Here is a 19,828-nt window from a genome sequence, read left to right as displayed (position 1 = left end):
TTTCAGAGGAAACTTGTGTACCATATATACTTTTGTTGAATAACAGAAGTGAAAGGGAAGGGCGTTCAAGCTGATCTTGGCTGGACAGTGATGTTCCTAAGCGCTTTGCATTCAGGGATGAGGAGGTTTCTAATTCCCCCAGGAGAATGCTCATGACTTCATTCATCTTTACTCTTCTACATCAGATCCCAGATAAGTCAATGACCACGTGGAAAAAACATTTGTTTACAGTAAAATTTATTTCAGAATCATTGAACAATCTGATCATTCTTCCCTCTTCATAAATAATTCTATTTAAATACCCTGAGCTGGTATGCTTTCAGGTTTGGTGAAAGGACTTGGCAGAAGGATGGCACACTAGCCCAAAGGAAATTGGTTCCATAGTTATTGAAGGCTAGGGTTTTTCACAGATGCGGCTGCTTCTTGGCCCCCTGGAACTAAATTAAATAGACTAACCCATCAATAAATAAATAAATAAATAGTTAAGTGGTTGCTCATCAGAAGCTGGGTGCAAAGGACAGAGGATTTCTTTGAAACTAGTGTGCCATGGTTTCTGCCAGGCTGGCTTTGAGTGAGTAGAAGAAGTGAGAGAGGGGTGGCTCAGTGGATGGGGTCTGAAGATGGTCACTGGGAGGAAGGGATTGTTCCTCCTGGCTGGTGGGGAGATCTCTAAGCACTAATACAGGGCAGGCAGTTGGTCATGGATCAGACAATAGTGAAGTTCAGGCTGCAGCTGTGGTCTTCCCTTCCCTCTGCCAGTCCTCGGGGTTATTCAGCCCACGTGGACTCCCCGGGTATGGCTTTCTTTAGGGAGAGAGGGTTTCCATTCTGAAGTCAGTTATATCCTGGCCGCCTCTAAAATGTCCCAGGAAGACGGGCTTTTCTTCAGTTTGAGAAGTGCTGATGTACCAGTTAGGGTACAGGACAGACTCAAACTCAACTGTATCCTTGATTTCTGTCTTGTAGAAGACAAACCGTTTTTCCATATTCCTCTTGGGGTAGACTTTGGGGTCTACTTCCTGCAGCAAAACAGAAATAAACATCTTTAAGAAGGAAAGGGCAAAGACACTCTACTCTGGTCTGGACAAAGTTGGTCTCTGGGTCGTTTAAAAATGGATTAGCAGGGTTCAGGTCTGGGAGCCAGGCTTCTGAGTTGTCTTTGGGACCCTGACCTTCTGTGTGGTGACAGAAGGCACACTTATCCTTCTCTGAAACTTAGCATCAAATGCTAGGGTGTATAATATAGGTGGAAATGTTTTCAAAAGTGAAAATTAGGTAAAAACTTCTAGGTGTAGCTAGTTTCCAGGGAATTATCCTGTGTTTTTCCTCATGGCTCTGGCTAGAATGACTTCAAGTTGGACATGAAATTTTTGCTGGGAAAACTGGTAGGAGGAGGAGGAGTAATTTGGGGAGTGTAGTGGAGATGGCAGTGACTGGTCCCTTGAACTGATTAAGTCCTCAAAGTGTCATCTATCAAATGATGGTTGTTGTGTATTCACTCAGGAGTGTCCTACTCTTATGTGATCCCGTGGACTGTAACCCACCAGGCTCCTCTGTCCATAGCATTTCCAGGAAAGAATACTGGAGTGAGTTGCTATTTCCTACTCCAGGGGTTCTTCCTGACCCAGAGGTCTAATTGGCATCTCTCGTGTTGGCAGGCAGATTCTTTACCTCTGAGCCATCAGGGAAGCCCCATCAAATGGAGGAACTCTAACAATGTACTATCTGTTGGGTGGCAAGACAGAAGAAAATCTGCAGAGTAATTTATTTTTTTGTAATGGGAGTGAAAGCTACATGCATTTAACATTTAAATTGATTTCCATTTATGCAAAATTATCATGTAGATCTACTCCCAGAGGTTCCGAGGAAGGGGGAAAGTTAGTTGACTTTGAAGTAAGTGATGGCTAGGGATGCCCCAGAAGAGCCTGAGAAGGGCCTTCAGCCCCTGGTACTCACTCACCTCCAGCTGCAGGGTGGGCGTATCACCCTTCTTCACACAAGACAGGTATAGATTCTTGTCCCTGATACCCAAGGCCACAGGAATCTTGTTGTCTCTTTCCTCTGCTTGCACGAAGCTCATGCAGAACACCACTGGGGAGAGGAGAGGGGTCTTGTGGTCAGGGACATGGCACTGCAGGGTCAGCCCAACCCCTGGACCCCAAGCCCGAGACTCGTACAGTATAGCATCCTCTGTGGGAACCTACACTGAGGTTCCTATGGCAACCCACTGAGGTCCCTACAGCCTAACAGATAGGGTAATCCCACAGATCATAGCAGCTTCAGTTTCTTGAAACAGCTTTTTCCCTCAAACGGTCTGGGGGCTTCTCAGAGATTCATCATAGTGGCAGTGAAAAGTCAGGGGGTCTAATTTTTAGAAATAGGAGAAAGCTCTCATGTCCCTGACTGGTAATGTGCCCAAGCACAAGAACAGAACAGTATGATCAACATGAAAATTGAGAAAAGAGATGAAGCTGGGCTCCTGAAAGACACTGGGCATGGATCTGTTTCAGGACTATAAAGAGACAAGTGGGAAGGACCTGGGAAAGGAAAAGATTAGCTGGGAAAAGTGGTTCCAAAGAAAACACATGCAGTTTTAATCTTCCTTAGTTACAGCTGTCTCACTTAGAGGCCCCAAGGTCATGCTCACAATGCTGTTCTAAAGAAACAAGGTTGTCTTGGCTTGGTTGAAATCAGGATGCTTTCTCTCAGGGATGCCTCTCTTCAAGGTCAGCACCCTTTGAAGAGAACAGTCTGGCTGTTCCTTTCAGCTGCCCCCTTGGTTGTACCCCTCCGTACAGGGTTCAGCCACAGTGGCAAAGTGCCAGACAGATTCCCGCAACCCATGGGCCATCCCTGGACTTAAAACAATTGCCAGTGACATGGGCTTCCCTGGTGGCTCAATGGTAAAGAATCTGTCTGCCAATGCAGGAGACACGGGTTCAATCCCTGGTCCAGGAAGATCCCACATGCCACAGAGCAACTAAGCCCGCGCATCACAGCTACTGACACTGTACTCTAGAGCCCATGAACCATCTCCTGAAGCCCCCTCACCCTAGAGCCCATGCTCCACAAGAGAAGCCACTGCAATGTGAATCCCCTGCACCACAGCTAGAGAGTAGCCCCAGCTCACCACAAGTAGAGAAAAGCCCCCACAGCAACAAAGACCCACACAGCCAAAAATAAAGAAAAATTTAAAAAGAAAAATAAAAAAGTTGCTGGTGATAGTGGAGAGATATAAGTTCCTGCTTGTCAGTTAGGTTTCCCTCTAAGGAACCATCTGGTTTTGGATGGGAAGGATGTTAGGGGTGAGGGGGCAGGGTTGGGAATGAGGAGGGACAAATTATCTCCTCACCATTCTAGTTTCAACCCCAACAACCGGAAGAAAGAACCCACAGGCAGTTAGGTCATGTCCATCAAATGACCTCTTTCTAACAGAAGCATTGCCATTAAATGACTTGGCTGGGCAGCGGTCCTGGGCTCGCTGGAGCAGTCTAATTTCTCAGAGTCACCTCTGTTGCTGAAAAATGAACGTACTAAGGGACTCAATGTGGTCTCATCACTAGAATTCAAACAAAACGTTTGCATGTCCTTCCTTGTTGTTGTTATTTAGTTGCTAAATCATATCCGACTCTTTGCAACCCCCTTGACTATAGCCCTCTAGGTCATGGAATTTCCCAGGTAATAATACTGGGGTGGGTTTCCATTTCCTTCTCCAGGGGATCTTCCTGATCCAGGGATTGAACCTATGTCTCCTGCACTGACAGGCAGATTCTTTACCAGTAAGCCACCTGGGAAGCCCCATAATGTCCTTTATTGTATGTTATTTCACTGCCATGGATCATTTTCCTTAATGGTCTGCTCTGTTGAAAATGTAGAGAATTAGCAAGCAACGAGGAGGCCAAGAAAAGAGACAAAGTCCCCAGGTACCTTCTCGGCTCATTTCCTGTGAGAGGAGGTGGAGCGCCTTCAGCACACATGGGCTAGCCAGCACCAGGGATTTTTGCTCTCTGTCCTGGAGTTTGCAGTTTACTGACTGCACGGCTGCGTCACACAGAAACTCGTCAGAGGACGTTTCGAAGATGACAGGCTCTGAAATGTGGAGCACAGACGTTTTTTAGGGAGATGCCCAGGTGATGATGGGAGGCAGAATTTGTTTCCTTGGAGGACATCTGAGCATGCCTAGCTGACGCTCGATTACAACATCAGTGGAGAGGAAGTTGGGGTGGGTCAGAACACTGGGCCTGGCACCCTAAGAGGTAGGTTCAAACTTCAGCTCTATTACTTGCTGTGGATGAGCCATGGAGTCACTTATGTAAAATGGTGGTGGCAACCGATGTGGCCCAACAAGGACATTCTGAGATTCGCAGGATATAATGTAAATGAAAGCATCCAGAATGATTGGCTGCTTTGCAAATATGAGTAGTTATCAAGGTCCTATTTTAAGAATAGTGTCAACAACTAAAAAGGAGACTAAAACCATCACCAAGTTGAATTTTATACAGTAGTGTATTGAAATATAACATTTTGGGTACCATTTTATGCTGGTCTGTAAATTCTGGAAAAGCTTCCATAATTTTAGGATGCATAGCATGATTAGCCAGTTACATCATTATTTCATTAAGGAAGAATTCCTTAAAAAATCTTTTAAGTGAACAAATCAGTCTGATGGAAGACAAAACAAACAAACAAAAAGACTAGTTTCAACTGAAGAGATGATTAACTGGGTTTCTAGGTGTCTCTGTTTTCCTCTTATTACTGGGCCCTCTACTTTTAAAGGGTTTCAGCCTCAGGGGGGTTAGTTGACTGTTAGGTTATGGACTCTGAAAAGGAAATGACCAGCGATCTCATGTCTGCCCTCAGCTTTCACTAGGTACCTTCTTCGAAGATGAAGGAAAGGACGTTCCTCAGGTCATCATCATGGAAGACATGTGCGTAGGCACTGTTCCTCAGCTTCTCCATGGCCACGATGACCGACACCACCTGCCTGAAGCTTTTGTTGTATAGCTGGTGAGAAATCTGCAGCTGGATGTTTCCAACTTCCATGGAGCCGAGGTCCAGGTGTTGGATGCAGCTCTGTGAAGAGACCAAAGAAGTCAGCGTTGGAAGGTGGTTGGGCCAGACAACTCCCGTTTTGACACGAGAGAGGAGGAAGGAGGAGATTCATGCGTGCTCAGCCACTCAGCCATGTCTGACACTCAGAGACCCCATGGACTGTAGCCAGGCTCCTCTGTCCATGGGATTCTCCAGGCAAGAATTACTAAAGTGGATTGCCATTTTCTCCTCCAGGGAGTCTTCTGGACCCAGGGATCAAACCTGCCTGCGTCTCCTGCATTGGTGGGCAGATTCTTTACCACTGAGCCACCTGGGAAGCCCAAGGAAGAGAAAACAGAGCTTCTAAAGATAAACTTTCATCTCTCTGCAGCCCAGAGAGGTTAAGTGGCTTATCCAAAAACCTAGCAGCCAATGAGAGGCAGACCCTAAACCATAATGTAAGCTTTCTAATGCAGTATACAACGTTCTTCTAGAATAAATCCATTCTTACCTTATCTTTTCTTACACATTCTCCACCTAACCATAAACTTTTACCTTCTTACACTATTTATCGTTTTGGAAGCCTAGTGCACCAACATTATGTATTTCATTTTTCATGGCCATGATGATCAGATTTTCAATATGCCTCTTGCCCAATCAACAATGTTCTATACAATCTTTTTCTCAAATGCTTTCTCATAAGCTTCCTGCAAAACAGTGGTTACTATTATGAAATAGTTTCTCAGTTTAGAGAAACTGTTTAACTAACTGCATTAAGCCTTAACTGAAGTTGCTTGCAAGGCATGATAATGGTTTAAAAGTTTGAAGGACAGGGAGGGGGGATCCGGATGGGGAATACATGTAAACCCATGGCTGATTCATGTCAATGTATGACAAAAACCGCTACAATATTGTAAAGTAATTAGCCTCCAACTAATAAAAATAAATGAAAAAAAAAAAAGGAAAAATTAAAAAAAAAAAGTTTGAAGGACAGTTCAAGAGACTTGTAACAACACAGAGGAAAGTTGAGTGGGAGGGACATTCTGCCCAGAGCAGAGGCCCCATGAGAGAGAGCCAGAATGCTGCAAGAGACTGTGGGAGGCAGGGCTCAACAGCGAAACTGGGCTCCATCTAGGACTGGAGAAAACCAGTTATGCTGGTTTTAAAACCTTTAAAGAAAGGAACTTTTAGCAAGACAGGAATGCTAGATAAGGCTGGAGGAGGTTGTTACAAACTAAAAACATCAGAGAGAAAGAACAGCTGCCTGCTAATTGGTTCAACTGCACTAGCTAGGCTGATGGCTGGAATATCTGAGAGAGTTATTAGATTACAGAAGTTATTACACTTGCAGAAGAGGAGGGACAGCTGGAGGGTCAACAGTGCTCTCTGGGTCACAAAGTGTCAGACACTACTGAGTGAGTGAGCACACACCCACAAAGAAACACTCCTCTGCTAGATAAACTTAGCTCCTGCAGGTAATATCTCAGAGCCAAGGGCTGCAGGGTACTAGGGTCTTGGACATCATCCTGCTTATGACCCTTATTTTTCAGACGAGGATCAAAGGGGTAAAACGACTTGCTCAAGACTCAATGGCAAGTGAATAATTTTCTTGTACTTCCCAAACTCAACTTTTTGTTTACATCATAATTTGTCCTTAAGCTCCACTTCAGGGAGCAAAAAACAACCCCACCCTTAAAGGAGGCAGACATGCTCATTCTCAAGGTCATCTTCTCTGGGTCAGGTTCAGTTCAAGTGATTAATGTAGCTTCATCACTTTTAGAGCTGAACACCTCTCCTAAAAGAAGAATTAAATTTGCTTGGAAGCCTGAACTGTCTTCCTAACACAAGACAGCAAGCACTATCTCTACTAAAATTCCCCTTCTAAAAGCCTCTGCAAGCATGACCAGGATCACCAAGCCTCAGTGAAACACTGGTGGTGTGGGAGTTGCAGAGTGGCCAGCTTCCGTTTGTCTCACTGGAAGAGGAGAAAGTCATTCTATCACAAAATTCCATAGGCACAAGCCGGCCCAGAACACGTCCCTTGAGTCTTTCCTGTGTCCCTCAACATGCTGGGATCAAAGCCCATGGACTCACCTTCATCTGTTTGGGGCCATCAGCCTCAAATAACAGCTCATTCTCGTCACTGTAATAAAACAGAGAGGTTGCTCAATTATATCTCCTGGACAAGATTAGCTTTTCTTCCCAGTTGATAATCTTCATCATCAATGCATGTGTGCTAAGTTGCTTCAGTTGTGTCTGACTCTTTACGATCCTGTGGACTGTAGACCACCAGGCTCCTCTGTCCATGGGATTCTCCAGGCAAGAATACTGGAGTATTGCCACGCCCTCGTCCAGGGCATCTTCTGGATCCAGGGATCAAACCCATGTCTGCTGTGTCACCTGCACTGCAGGCAGATTCTTTACCCACTGAGCCACATGGGAAGCTGGGCAATAGGAAACTGCAAACAACGTGTTCCTGAGGGCTGCCTGAAGCAGGCAGTTGCCATGGTAATATACATGGGACAACACAGGAGGAGGGCGGGTACCCATTGCTCTCTGAGCTCTCTGTTGTATCCTGAGACCTAACTTCCAGCCCGGTGAAAATCTGAGCTTTCCTTCTCAGTTAAGCCAAATCTGCCAAGGGATCCCCTGGATTGTTCACTTGGAATCTTTCTTTCCTGTTTCCATACACAGGAAGCCCCTGAAGCAGCATCTGGGTGGCCTAGGGGTGCCATGGCTGGACTTGCAGTGGGACATCAGTCCTTAAACCAGGTTGACTTGGAACCCTGCTTGCCATTGTAAGAGGCAGTTTGGGAGATGAATCTGGTCTCTAACCGCATGTAAAAATCCACTCTTGAGAGGAAAGCCCTGCTCACACAAATGGTATCAATTTTCCCACTTACCTGTAGTAAGCCATCATTTCGTTGATGGGTTCAGGTACAGTTGCCATGGCTGCTTCAGAAACCTGTGCAAAGAGGAGAAAAATGAGTGACCATTTGCCATGCCAGTCCCCATGAGGACTGCCTTCTTTACATGTGAATTGCCCTCAGCATCTTGTACCTGGCAGGCAGGCAAAGAAGCCATTTTCAAATGAATGAGTGAATGCATGAAAATCATCCTTTGGGTTTAGAGTAAGTGAAAGTCACTCAGCTGTGTCTGACTCTTCGCAATTCTTCAGGCCAGAATACTGGAATAGGTAGCCTTTCCCTTCTCCAGATGATCTTCCCAACCCAGGGGTCGAGCCCAGGTCTCCTGCATTGCAGGTGGATTCTTTACCAGCTGAGCCACAGGGGTCCAGAGTAAAGCATTTACTAAACCAAACCCAAACCAGGAGCGGATCTCTTAGGTGATTTGGGGCAGAGGTAGGGTCCCGAGCTCTCAGATGCCAGCTGCTAGATAAGTGGTATTAATTCCCCTATTATTTTGCAAGTTATGGCATTATAACACAACTGGCAGTTTTGCAGAAAGCCCAGCTGTCAGGCAGAGAGGGAAGAGAAGAGAGAGGGAGGAAGATAGAAAAAAGAGAGAGAGACTCCTTTAAGACCTAGTCAGAAGGAAGAATTAAAGTGGTACCTGGGCAATGAAGGTTGGCTGGAGAGAATAGAATCCCTGAGTGGCTTGCTGTGCCTCCAAGCAGGTATACTGTCTGCTGGTTTCTCCTACGCTACTTTATGGCCTTCAAAAGCAGAAGTGGAGAGCTGAGAGATTTCCCCTTTGGTTAACTGATTTCACAACCAAGTTTAAAAAAAAAAGAGAGAGAATTGATGGTAAATTCTGGGAGAGAAATAATTCTCCAGTTCTTGGGAGGGAAAGTGGTAGCAAACCGTGACACATTCTTGCAAATGTGTCATTATGCAAATATATGTTGGTTTTTCTGATGATGTCAAACAAAAATAGTGGGTTTTCCTAGATTAGAAGGATGTTTTAATTTTGGATCTCTGGGGATAAAGTGGAGGACACACAGAGGCACACACACGAAAATGCTCCCTCACTCACTCCTTTCACTTAAGTTTAGGAAACTTCTCACTTGGAGATGGATAACTGAGCATAGGGAAGTGACAGTAACCCTGCGAATTCCGAACCCATCATGCTGTTTTCTACCTTGGAGGCTCTGGGTCAATTACTGAAGCCTCTGGGGAGACATCTGATCTTGCTAGGACGAGGCAGGGAAAACACCGTTGTGCAGGGGTGCAGGCTTTAGATGGAGCTGGGGGAACCTTGGAGACAAGCTCATCCAACCCATTCTGACCAGGTGCTGGTATCCTAGCCGATTGCATATGGAATTGACATCAATATTTGATGGACAGTGAAACAAGCCTGGATTGAGAACCTGTTTGAAAGATTGTGAATAAATTTCATAATCACATTCCCTTTTTAAAATGCAGAGATGTTGGGGTCTTTTCTGGAGGTCCAGTGATTAAGACTCTGCACTTCCACTGCAGAGGGGTTAGGTTTGATCCTTGATTGGGGAACTAAGATCCTGCATGCCTCATGGTGGAGCTGCATAAAAACTGCAGAAATGGTTTTTGCCTAACAGAATTTTTTTTTCTGTTAAGTCTGAAAAGCAAAAAATTTCAAAATAAGAATATTCAGCTGAGACTATATCTGTTGGTAGCTCCAAGAGTTATTAGACATTAGACCTTTTTTTCCTCTAGCTTTATTACAATGCAATTTACATTAATATTGTATAAGTTTAAGGTGTTCAACAGGGGCTTCCCCGATGGCTCAGAGGAAAAGAATGTGCCTGCAATTCAGGAGATGCAGGAGATGTAGTTTCGATCCCTGGATTGGGAAGATCCCCTGGAGAAGGAAATGGCAACTCACTCCAGTATTCTTGCCTGGAAAATTTCATGGACAGAAGAGCCTGGTGAGGTATAGACCACAGGGTTGCAAGGAGTCAGACATGATTGAGCGACTAAGTACAGCACAAGGTATACAAGTTGATGATTTTATATCATATATGTATGTGTGTATATATATATACATATAGCAAAAAGTTTAATCATTCATAAATGTATACATATGTACAAATATACATATGTCCTATATGTGTGTACATATATATACATATATAATACACATAGTGTTGAGAACATTTATGATTTACTTTCTTAGCAAATTTCAGCTATATTATACAGTGCAGTGCAGTGTTAATTGCTCAATCGTGTAACCCTATGGTCTGTAGCCCACCAGGCTCCTCTGTCCATGGGATTTCCCAGGCAAGAATACTGGAGTGGGTTGCCATTCCTTTCTGCATTCCTTTCTGGGTAGGGATCTTCCCTACTCAGGGATGGAACCCAGGTGATCCCACATTGCAGGTGGATTCTTTACCACCTGAACCACCAGGGAAGTCCACAAGATATGTAATACAGTACAGTTCATAATGATCGCTATACTGTACTTTAGATTCCCAGAACTTAGCTATCTTAAAACTGAAAGCATCATACATACTCGTTGACCAACATCTCTCATTTATCTCATCTAGCCCTTGGCAACTGCTATTCTTTTCTCTGTTCCTATGAGCTTTGCTTGTATTTCTTTTTTAAGATTCCATGTATAGGTGGGATCTATAGCTTTTGTATTTCTCTGACGTATTTCACTTCGTATAATGCCCCTCAAGTTCATCTGTGTTGTCACAAAGGTAGGATTTTCTTCTTTTATTTTTTATGGCTAAATAATAATCTTTTATATACATGTTATATATCTCTAAATTGAGATACATATCTTTGTAACAATAGTCTGAAATCAGAAAGTGTGATATCTTCAGCTTTGTTGTTTTTAAGATTGTTTTGGCTATTCAATGTCTTTGGTGATTCCATACAAATTTTTGAGTTGTTTTCTATTTCTGTGAAATGTGCTGTTGGAATTTTGATAGGAATTGTGGTGAATTTATAGATGGCTTTAGGTAGTATGGACAACCTAGAGGGGTGTGATGGGGATGGAGGTGGGAGGGACATTCAAGAGGTAGGGTACATATGTATACCTATGGCTGATTCATGTTGATGTATAGCAGAAACCATCAAAATACTGTAAAGTAATTATCCTCTAATTAAAAATAAAATGCATTTAAAAAAATATTAGTTATCCTAGTCCAAAACATGGAATATCTTTCCCTTTACTCGTGTCTTTGATTTCTTTCATCAGTGTGTTATAATTTTCAGTGTACCTGTCTTTTCGCCTTCTTAGAAATTTATTTCTAAGTATTTTGTTGCTTCTTATGCTTTGTAAATGGCACTGTTTTCTTTATTTCTCTTTTAGGTATTTTGTTATTAGGGTACAGAAATGCACCAGACTTTGTTTAACTCAGACACCAGAAGCATGCCTGCCTGGGTACTGCCCCAGGGTAGCCCTGGAAGAATGAATGAATAAATAATCAGGTCAAAACTGGTGTGTGGAGTCTAGGAACGATGCCTTCTCTACCCTCTTTGTCACCTATATTATAGCACATTTAAAAAATAATTTTATTATGTATTTATTTTTGGTTGTGTTGGATCTTCATTGCTGTATGTGGGCTTTCTCTACCTTTGGCGGGCAGGGCCTATTCTCTAGATTTGGTGCACGGGCTTCTCTTGTTGCAAAGCTCAGGCTCTAGGGAATTCAGGCTTAAGTAGTTGAAGCACACTGGCTCAGTAGTTGCAGTTCCCAGGCTCTAGAGCACAGGTTCAATAGTTGTGGCTCATGGATTCAGTTGCTCCATGTCATTTGGATCTTCCCGGATCAGGGATTGAACCTGTGTCTTCTTCAGTGGCAGGCAAAATTACCACCGAGCCACCAGGGAAACCCCATAGCACTTATAGCACTGAATCAGAACCTGGCTCACTTACCAGGTTCCCTTAGGAGCTTGTGAACTTTTAGAGCCAGGACAAGCACACTGTGTGATGTGCAAGTTCTGGCAGTAAAACTTTGCTGCAACAATGCAGGAGACATGGGTTTGATCCCCTGGAGGAGGAAATTGCAACCCATTCCAGTATTCTTCCCTGGAAAATCCCATGGACAGAGGAGCCTGGAGGGGTACAGTCCTTGGGGTCACAAAAGAGTGAGACATGACTTAGTGACTAAACAACAATCAATAAATCTTGATATCAGGAAGGTAGATGCAAGAAGCCCATCTTCGGGATGTTGTATGTTCCACATGGAATCTAAAAGTTGCAGCCTGTTCAATACATCCATTTGTTGTGGGTTTGGGGATCTGTAGTCATCTCCTAAGTCTAAGCCCTCATAAAACTGGAGGTCTGGTTCTGCAGACTCTGTTTTGCCATCACAGGATCTGCTCTGGAAATGAACCCTTGATCCTCAAGTCTCATTGAAAGAACTACCACCTTCCTCAGACTCTTTGTGCTGGGGACCTGGTGGTCTGGTAGCTTTGTGGGTTCTCCTGACAGAGAATCAGAATTGGTGATGTGATTAGAAGCCAAGTGAAGGAAGATGAAAGCCCGCAACAGTAAGGGAAGTAAGCAAGGGACACAAGCACCATTTTTGAATGAATCCGTTCTGTTTCTGGGACTTGAGATAGAGGTCAGGAATGAAACTACTTCTCCATCTTCTTCATCCACCAGTATCCAGAGTGCATGAGCCCTCATTCTTTCTGCTCAAGGGAAATTTTGGAGCCATGGGGCAATGCCCCTTGATGTAGTAATCGCTACAGTTCTGCCCTGTCTCATCCCGGCCCTGTGGCCTGGACACAAAAATCTGGCAGCATTCTGTCCATCTCAGGAAGTGAAACCTCTTATTGTGTCAAGCACACAGATTGCACAATGCCTGTGTTAAAAACTGTCTTTCCAAGAGGACGACTCAGGCCCCAGGACTTCCTTCCGGTCCCCAATAAGCAGAAAACGTCTCATTACAGATGTAGTTGCACAGAGGGAGGGCCTGGAAGAGTGATGACGATGGGGATGGAGATGCAGACAACCCAGGAATGGACCAAGCAGAAGTGGGAGATTGGCAATCCTGGATGTCATAGGGAGCTTCAGCTTTTGGGGGATTCTTCAGCTGTTGAGTCACCCAAGCTCTTCTCAGCTCAAAGTTGCCTACTACTCTGCTGAGTCATTCCTTTGAGACAGGACCCTGGCCTTACTCAGAGCAGCGTGTGCCTTGGTACCATCCTATGCCTCATCTTGGGCATCTAGCGTCTCTTATTAAGGTTGGTCTCACCCAAATGGTCTTCACTCAGTTTGAACAAGAAGACAGGAAAAATAATCATGGGTTAGTTCTTATATCGTCTTGATACATGTAGTGATGTCTGCTCTATGTTGGAGGCCATGACCAACCTTACTTACCATCTTCCCCAAGTCCCTTCTCATCCTCAGCATTGACTTCCTAACATTTTTCCTAAGAGTCTGTCATTTTCCTTCCATTATTTCTGTAGGTCTTTCTGTTATCCGAAGGTGTAAACAATGTCCTATATAGCCACACCTGTCACCGTGGATACATGACTCCTTTTCCTTCTGCACTGGGTATTATTTGGGATTGGGAAGTCTGATTTTTAGGTTTGAGACCTCTGTTCTTTTCAGAGCAACATCTTAGTTGGGTCTGCTTCCTGCCCCCTTGAACCCAAGTACTCAGAGAGGGGACAGACTCCAGGATGCTCCATCTTTCCTCCACATCTAGAACAAGGAGGGCTTAGCTATCTGAGCAGGAGGCTCAATTCAGTGAGGTACATGGTCTCCAGTGGACCCTTCCTATAGGATGAGATCTTTTTTCATCTCTGAGAACCCAGTGACAACTTGCCCTTCCTTTAGATCTAGCAGAAAAACCATGGGTAGGTGAGATGGATACCAAGAACTTTGTGTTCTATATCTCTTTGCACACATAATGGGTATAGGAGAGCTGGCCATAAACATAAGACTCTGATACAACTTATCCCAAGGGTCTGGAAACATTCTGTAGAAAGAGCTAGGTAGCAAGTATTTTAGGCTTTGTTCACAACTCAGCTCCACCTTTGTTGTGAGAAAGCAGCCATGGGTAATATGTAAACAGATGGGCTTAACTGGGTATGGGCTATAGGCTGAAGGATGCGTGTCATATACCATTGTATTACACCATTTTTATTGTATGCAGATTTAGAGATGATACTTTAAAAAAAGCTGTCCTTTCTCATACAACCCAAGGTCCAAAAAAACAAACAACTGGATTAAAATGTGGGCAGAAGAACTAAACAGATATTTTTCCAAAGAGGGAATACAGATAGCCAACAGGCAACACACCTAATCATCAGAGAAATGTAAATCAAAGCCACAGTGAGATATCACCTCACATAGGTCAGAATGGTATCACCACTGAGAAAACAAATAACAAATGTTGGCAATGATAGGGAGAAACGGGGACACTTTTACCACATTATTGGTGGGAATGTAAATTGGTTTAGCCACTACAGAAAACAGTGTGGTTTCTTAAAAAACTAAAAATAAAACTGCCATATGACCCAGCAATTACATTCTTGGACATATATCTGAAAAGAACAAAACACTAATTTGAAAAGATACGCAGCCTCAGTAATTCGAAATGAACACAGCCTCAGTGTTCATTAGCTGCATTATTTACAGTTGCCAAGATGTGGAAGCAACCTAAGGGTCCATCAGCAGATGAATGGATACTGAAGATATGGTGCATGTACACAATGGAATATTGCTCAGTCGTAAAAAGAACGAAATTTTGCCATTTGCAACAACATGCATGGGTTTGGAGGGTATTATGCTCTTAGCATGTGAACTGTGAACTTCCAGATGTTCAAGTTGGATTTAGAAAAGGCAGAGGAACCAGAGATCAAATTGCCAACATCTGCTGGATCATCGAAAAAGCAAGAGAGTTCCAGAAAAACATTTATTTCTGCTTTATTGACTATGCCAAAGCCTTTGACTGTGTGGATCACAACAAACTGTGGAAAATTCTGAAAGAGATGGGAATACCACGCCACCTGACCTGCCTCTTGAGAAACCTGTATGCAGGTCAGGAAGCAACAGTTAGAACTGGACATGGAACAACAGACTGGTTCCAAATAGGAAAAGGAGTATGTCAAGGCTGTATATTGTCACCCTGCTTATTTAACTTATATGCAGAGTACATTATGAAAAACGCTGGGCTGGATGAAGCACAAGCTGGAATCAAGATTGCAGAAATACCAATTGGATATTGGGAGAAATATCAGTAACCTCAGACATGTAGATGACACCATTATGGCAGAAAGTGAAGAAAAACTAAAGAGCCTCTTGATGAAAGTGAAAGAGGAGAGTGAAAAAGTTGGCTTAAAGTTCAACATTCAGAAAACTAAGATCATGGCATCTGGTCCCATCACTTCATGGCAAATTAGATGGGGAAACAGTGGCTGACTATTTTTTTGGGCTCCAAAATCACTGCAGATGGTGATTGCAGCCATGAGATTAAAAGACGCTTACTCCTTGGAAGGAAAGTTATGACCAACCTAGATAGCATATTAAAAAGCAGAGACATTACTTTGCCACCAAAGGTTGGTCTAGTCAAGACTATGGTTTTTCTAGTAGTCATGTATGGATGTGAGAGTTGGACTATAAAGAAAGCTGAGCACCGAAGAATTGGTGCTTTTGAACTGTGGTGTTGGAGAAGACTCTGGAGGGTCCCTTGGACTGCAAGGAGATCCAACCAGTCCATCCTAAAGGAGATCATTCCTGGGTGTTCATTGGAAGGACTGATGTTGAAGCTAAGACTCCAATAATTTGACCACCTCATGCGAAGAGTTGACTCATTGGAAAAGACCCTGATGCTGGGAAAGATTGAGGGCAGGTGGAGAAGGGGCCGACAGAGGATGAGATGGTTGCATGGCATCACCTACTCAATGGACATGAGTTTGAGTAAACTCCGGGAGTTGGTGATGGACGGGGAGGCCTGGCATGCTGCAGTCCATGGGGTCACAGAGTCGGACACGACTGAGCAACTGAACTGAACTGAACTGAATGCTTAGTGAAATAAGTCAGATAGAGAAAGGCAAATACTGTTTACAATCAGTTAAATGTGGAATCTGGGACTTCCTGGGTGGCCGAGTAATTAAGATTCCACACTTCCACAGCAGAGGGCATGGGTTTGATCCCTGGCCAGTAAACTAAGATCACGCATGATGCATGGTGTGGCCAAAAAAAAAAAAAAAAAGCAAACTAGTGAATGTAGCAAAAGAGAAGCGGACTCACAGATATAGAGAACAAAATAATGGTTACCAGTGAGGAGAGACGAAGGTGGAGGGACAGTATAAGGGTGGGGAAATAAGAGGTATAGACTATTAGATATAAAATATGCTACAAAGATATATTGTACAGTACAGGGAATATAGCCAATATTTTATAAATAACCATAAATGGAGTTATTATTTTCATTTAGTTACTCAGTCATGTCTGACTCTTTTGCCATCCCATGGACTATAGACCGCCAGGCTCCTCTGTCCATGGGATTCTCCAGGCAAGAATACTGGAGTGGGTTGCCATTTCCTCCTCCAGGGGATCTTGCTGACCCAGGGATCAAACCCGAGTCTCCCACATCACAGGTGGCTTCTTTACCACTGAGCCACCAGAGAAGCTCATAAAAGGAGTACAACCTACAAAAATTGTGACAGTCTATTGTACACATGTAACATATAATATTGTATAGCAACTATAACTCAAAAATAAAAAGTCAATGCAAAAAAAAGGGGGGGGGAAGCTTTCTTTTATTGGGCACCTACAGAGGATGAGGTGGTTGGATGGCATCACCAACTCGATGGACATAAGTTTGAGTAAGCTCCGGGAGCTGGTGATGGACAGGGAAGCTTGGCGTGCTGCAGTCCATGGGGTTGCAAAGAGTTGGACACAACTGAGCGACTGAACTGAACTGAACTGAAGTACCAGGCACCTTTATCTCATTATCTTATTTAGTCTTCACTATTTACCTTTGAACTTTAAGGTAAATAGTACCGATCCATTTCACCTGTGGGGAAACTGAGGCTAACAGAAGTAATTTATCTAAGACCAAACAACTAGCAAGTGTTGAACTCATGACTCAGATATGCGTTTGCTGAACCCAAACCAGATCCTTTTTTTTTTTTTTTAAATCACTTAATTTATTGTCGTGAACACTTCTTGCCCCATTCCTGTGATGTCCATGGTGTCCATCTTTCCGCTCCTTTCTCAATAATTCAGTTATATTCCAAAGGATGTCGTCCTGGCAGATTGCGTGTTTGCCCCTAAGTGTTTCTACACTGGCCTAGTAGGGTTAGGGTGGACTCTTCCCTCCTTTTCCCACCTGTGACAAGTTGTGTGCGTTTGAGTCTTTCTCCTTCTCTCAGGGCACCACAGGGACTTTCCAGCTGGGTTCTCAGTTCTCTCTCTTCCCTTTTCTGAGTATCTTCCTTATTCCTCTTCACTTTCTTACCTGCTCTGGCCGCTGTGTTGCCTGATCTCCTCTGTCCTATCCTTTTTCCTTAAGACTTTGCTATAGCACTGTCAAAACAATCCCTTTAGGGTTTCTACCCCCAGAATCTTACACCTTTAAAAAAAAATGATGCTAAAAAATACATCTCTCCTAAAATCTGTGATAAAATGCATCTCTCCTAAACTCTCTGTTGTGTATTCTACCCGCTGGTTGTTACATAATCAAAGGCAATTTGGCCACTTCCTTCTATGGCTTACTTAATTTCACTTCTTGACTCATTTTCTCCGAATTGGCTAGAACTGAGTTTTCTATTTTCTGGGAGAGGAAGTTCTCAGCAAGGTCACTCAGGATTTATTGGGTGTACTGGTTAAGTCTAGTAACCCAAACTCTGGGTGATTATCTCCCCTAATTACTGAACGAGGATGTCTGATTGTGTAAAGGTGTTATAACAATTCTGCTCAAATTTCAATACAGTGGATAGATATTACAGAATTCACCAACCTCTGACTTGGAGTTTCTTTCTTGCCCTAATATTAGAAGGCTAGAAAACCAATACCTCCCTTTAAAGCATCAGTGGAACTGTCACATAGAACCCGTTTTTCAAATTAGGTTTTTATAGAGTGATGTTTGACATGATAGTTCTAGAAATGATCAAAGTTAATTGATGATGTGCACAGGCAGAAAGTTATATGCTAGAACTAGTCCCAATATCCTTGGGACTTCCCTGGCAGTCCAGTGGTTAAGAATCTGCCTTCCAATGCAGGGTATGTGGGTTTGATTCCTGGTCCAGGAGCTAAGATTCCATGTGCCTCGCAGTTAGTGAGCCTGCACACCACAACTGGAGAACCCACATGTGACAACTAAGAACCAATACAGCCAAACATAAATGAATAAATTTAAAAAAACTCCAATACCTTTCTTGGGCTTTTTGTTAATACATGTGTGTGTTAAGTCGCTTCAGTCGTGTCTGACTCTTTGCAACCCTGTGGACTGTAGCCTGCCAGGCTCCTCTGTCCATGGAATTCTCCAGGCAAGAATACTGGAGTGGGTTGCCATTCCCTTCTCTAGGGGATCTTCCAGACACAGGGATTGAACCTGTGTCTCTTACATCTCCTTCCTTGGCAGATGGGTTCTTTACCGCTAGCACCAACTAGGAAGCCCTTTGTTAATATATATGCTCATTTTAAGATTTTCAAGTAATTCAAAAATATTTAGAATTAAAAGAGGAAGCTCTCCACTCCCCTTCCCCACTTCCTCTCTCACTGGAAAAGGCATTCAATCAGAAAGTATCCCAGTTCCTAGAAAGGGTCTTTCTTGAGTGCTTCCTAAATGCCTGGGGTCTGCAGATTTCTCTTCATCCCCATACCTCACTACCTTTCAAGTCTTCCTTCTCACCTAGGTTATTTCAACCATGTCCTAATTGGTTCACTTGCTGCCATGGAAATTCCATCCATCCATTCCCCACATACCAGCCACAGAGATCACAAAACAAATCTGGGACCCAAGCCCTTGTATCAGTCCTGTCATTGGCTTCCCATCCCCTTTGTGGATGAGCCCTCCTAAGCAGGGCAGACAAGTCTCATCATGGAGTCTTCCGCTTTCCTCTCTGAGCCCACGCTTCAGCCCTCCCAAACTATTTGCAGTCCCTTGAATGTGGTGACCTTTCTGGGCTTATGTACGACCTGTTCTTTCTGGCCTGAAACCTCCTTCTCCTATTTGGGGTTTGGACAAATCCTAGTCCTTAAGGCTCATGCTTTGCCTCCTCCATGACAAGTCTCTTCCCAAGTTGGGTGGTGGGTACCCTTCTTATCTATGATGTGCCTCTAACACCCTCTGCAGGCCTCCTTCATTGTGTTTTATTTGCTTGTCTCCATTACTATTTTTTCTTTTTATTATTGGAGTATAATTGCTTTTGGAGCTTCCCTGGTGACTCAGATGGTAAAGAATCTGCCTGCAATGCAGGTTTGATCCCCGGGTTGGGAAGATCTCCTGGAGAAGGGAAAGGCAACCCACTCTAGTATTCTTGCCTGGAGAATCCCATGGACAGAAGAGCCTGGTGGGTTACAGTCCATGAGGTTGCAAAAAGTTGGGCACAACTGAGTGACTAACACATGCATAATTGCTTTACTGTGTTCTTTAGTTTCTGTTGTACAATGAAGTGAGTCAGCTATATGTCTACATATCCCCTCCCTCTTGGACCTATCTCACCCTGCCCCCCTCACCCCATCCCTCTAGGTCATCACAGAGCACTGAGCTAAGCTCCCTGTGCTATAGAGCAGCTTCCCACTAGCTATCTATTTTACACATGGTAGTGTATATATGCCAACCCTACTCTCCTAGTTCATCCCATCCTCTGTTTTTCCCCCATGTCCACATGTCTGTTCTCTACATCTGTATCTCTATTTCTGCTTTACAAATAAGGTCATCT

General features: G+C 43.7%; 1 protein-coding gene across 1 annotated transcript; it reads right to left on the bottom strand.

Moving 5' to 3' along the window:
* Positions 1 to 220: 220 nt before the first annotated feature.
* IL1B (interleukin 1 beta) lies at positions 221 to 8,718 on the bottom strand. Its single transcript, XM_061155319.1, has 7 exons — positions 8,605 to 8,718; positions 7,935 to 7,996; positions 7,126 to 7,174; positions 4,875 to 5,073; positions 3,928 to 4,089; positions 1,961 to 2,091; positions 221 to 1,019 (listed from the first exon to the last, which is right to left on the bottom strand). The coding sequence occupies exons 2-7, from the start codon at positions 7,979 to 7,981 to the stop codon at positions 807 to 809; spliced, it is 801 nt and encodes a 266-aa protein (XP_061011302.1). The 5' UTR covers positions 7,982 to 7,996; positions 8,605 to 8,718; the 3' UTR covers positions 221 to 806.
* Positions 8,719 to 19,828: the final 11,110 nt, after the last annotated feature.

The sequence above is a fragment of the Dama dama genome, chromosome 11, assembly GCF_033118175.1.
Source record: "Dama dama isolate Ldn47 chromosome 11, ASM3311817v1, whole genome shotgun sequence".
Taxonomy (NCBI): domain Eukaryota; kingdom Metazoa; phylum Chordata; class Mammalia; order Artiodactyla; family Cervidae; genus Dama; species Dama dama.
This window is presented reverse-complemented; position numbering and strand designations above follow the sequence as displayed.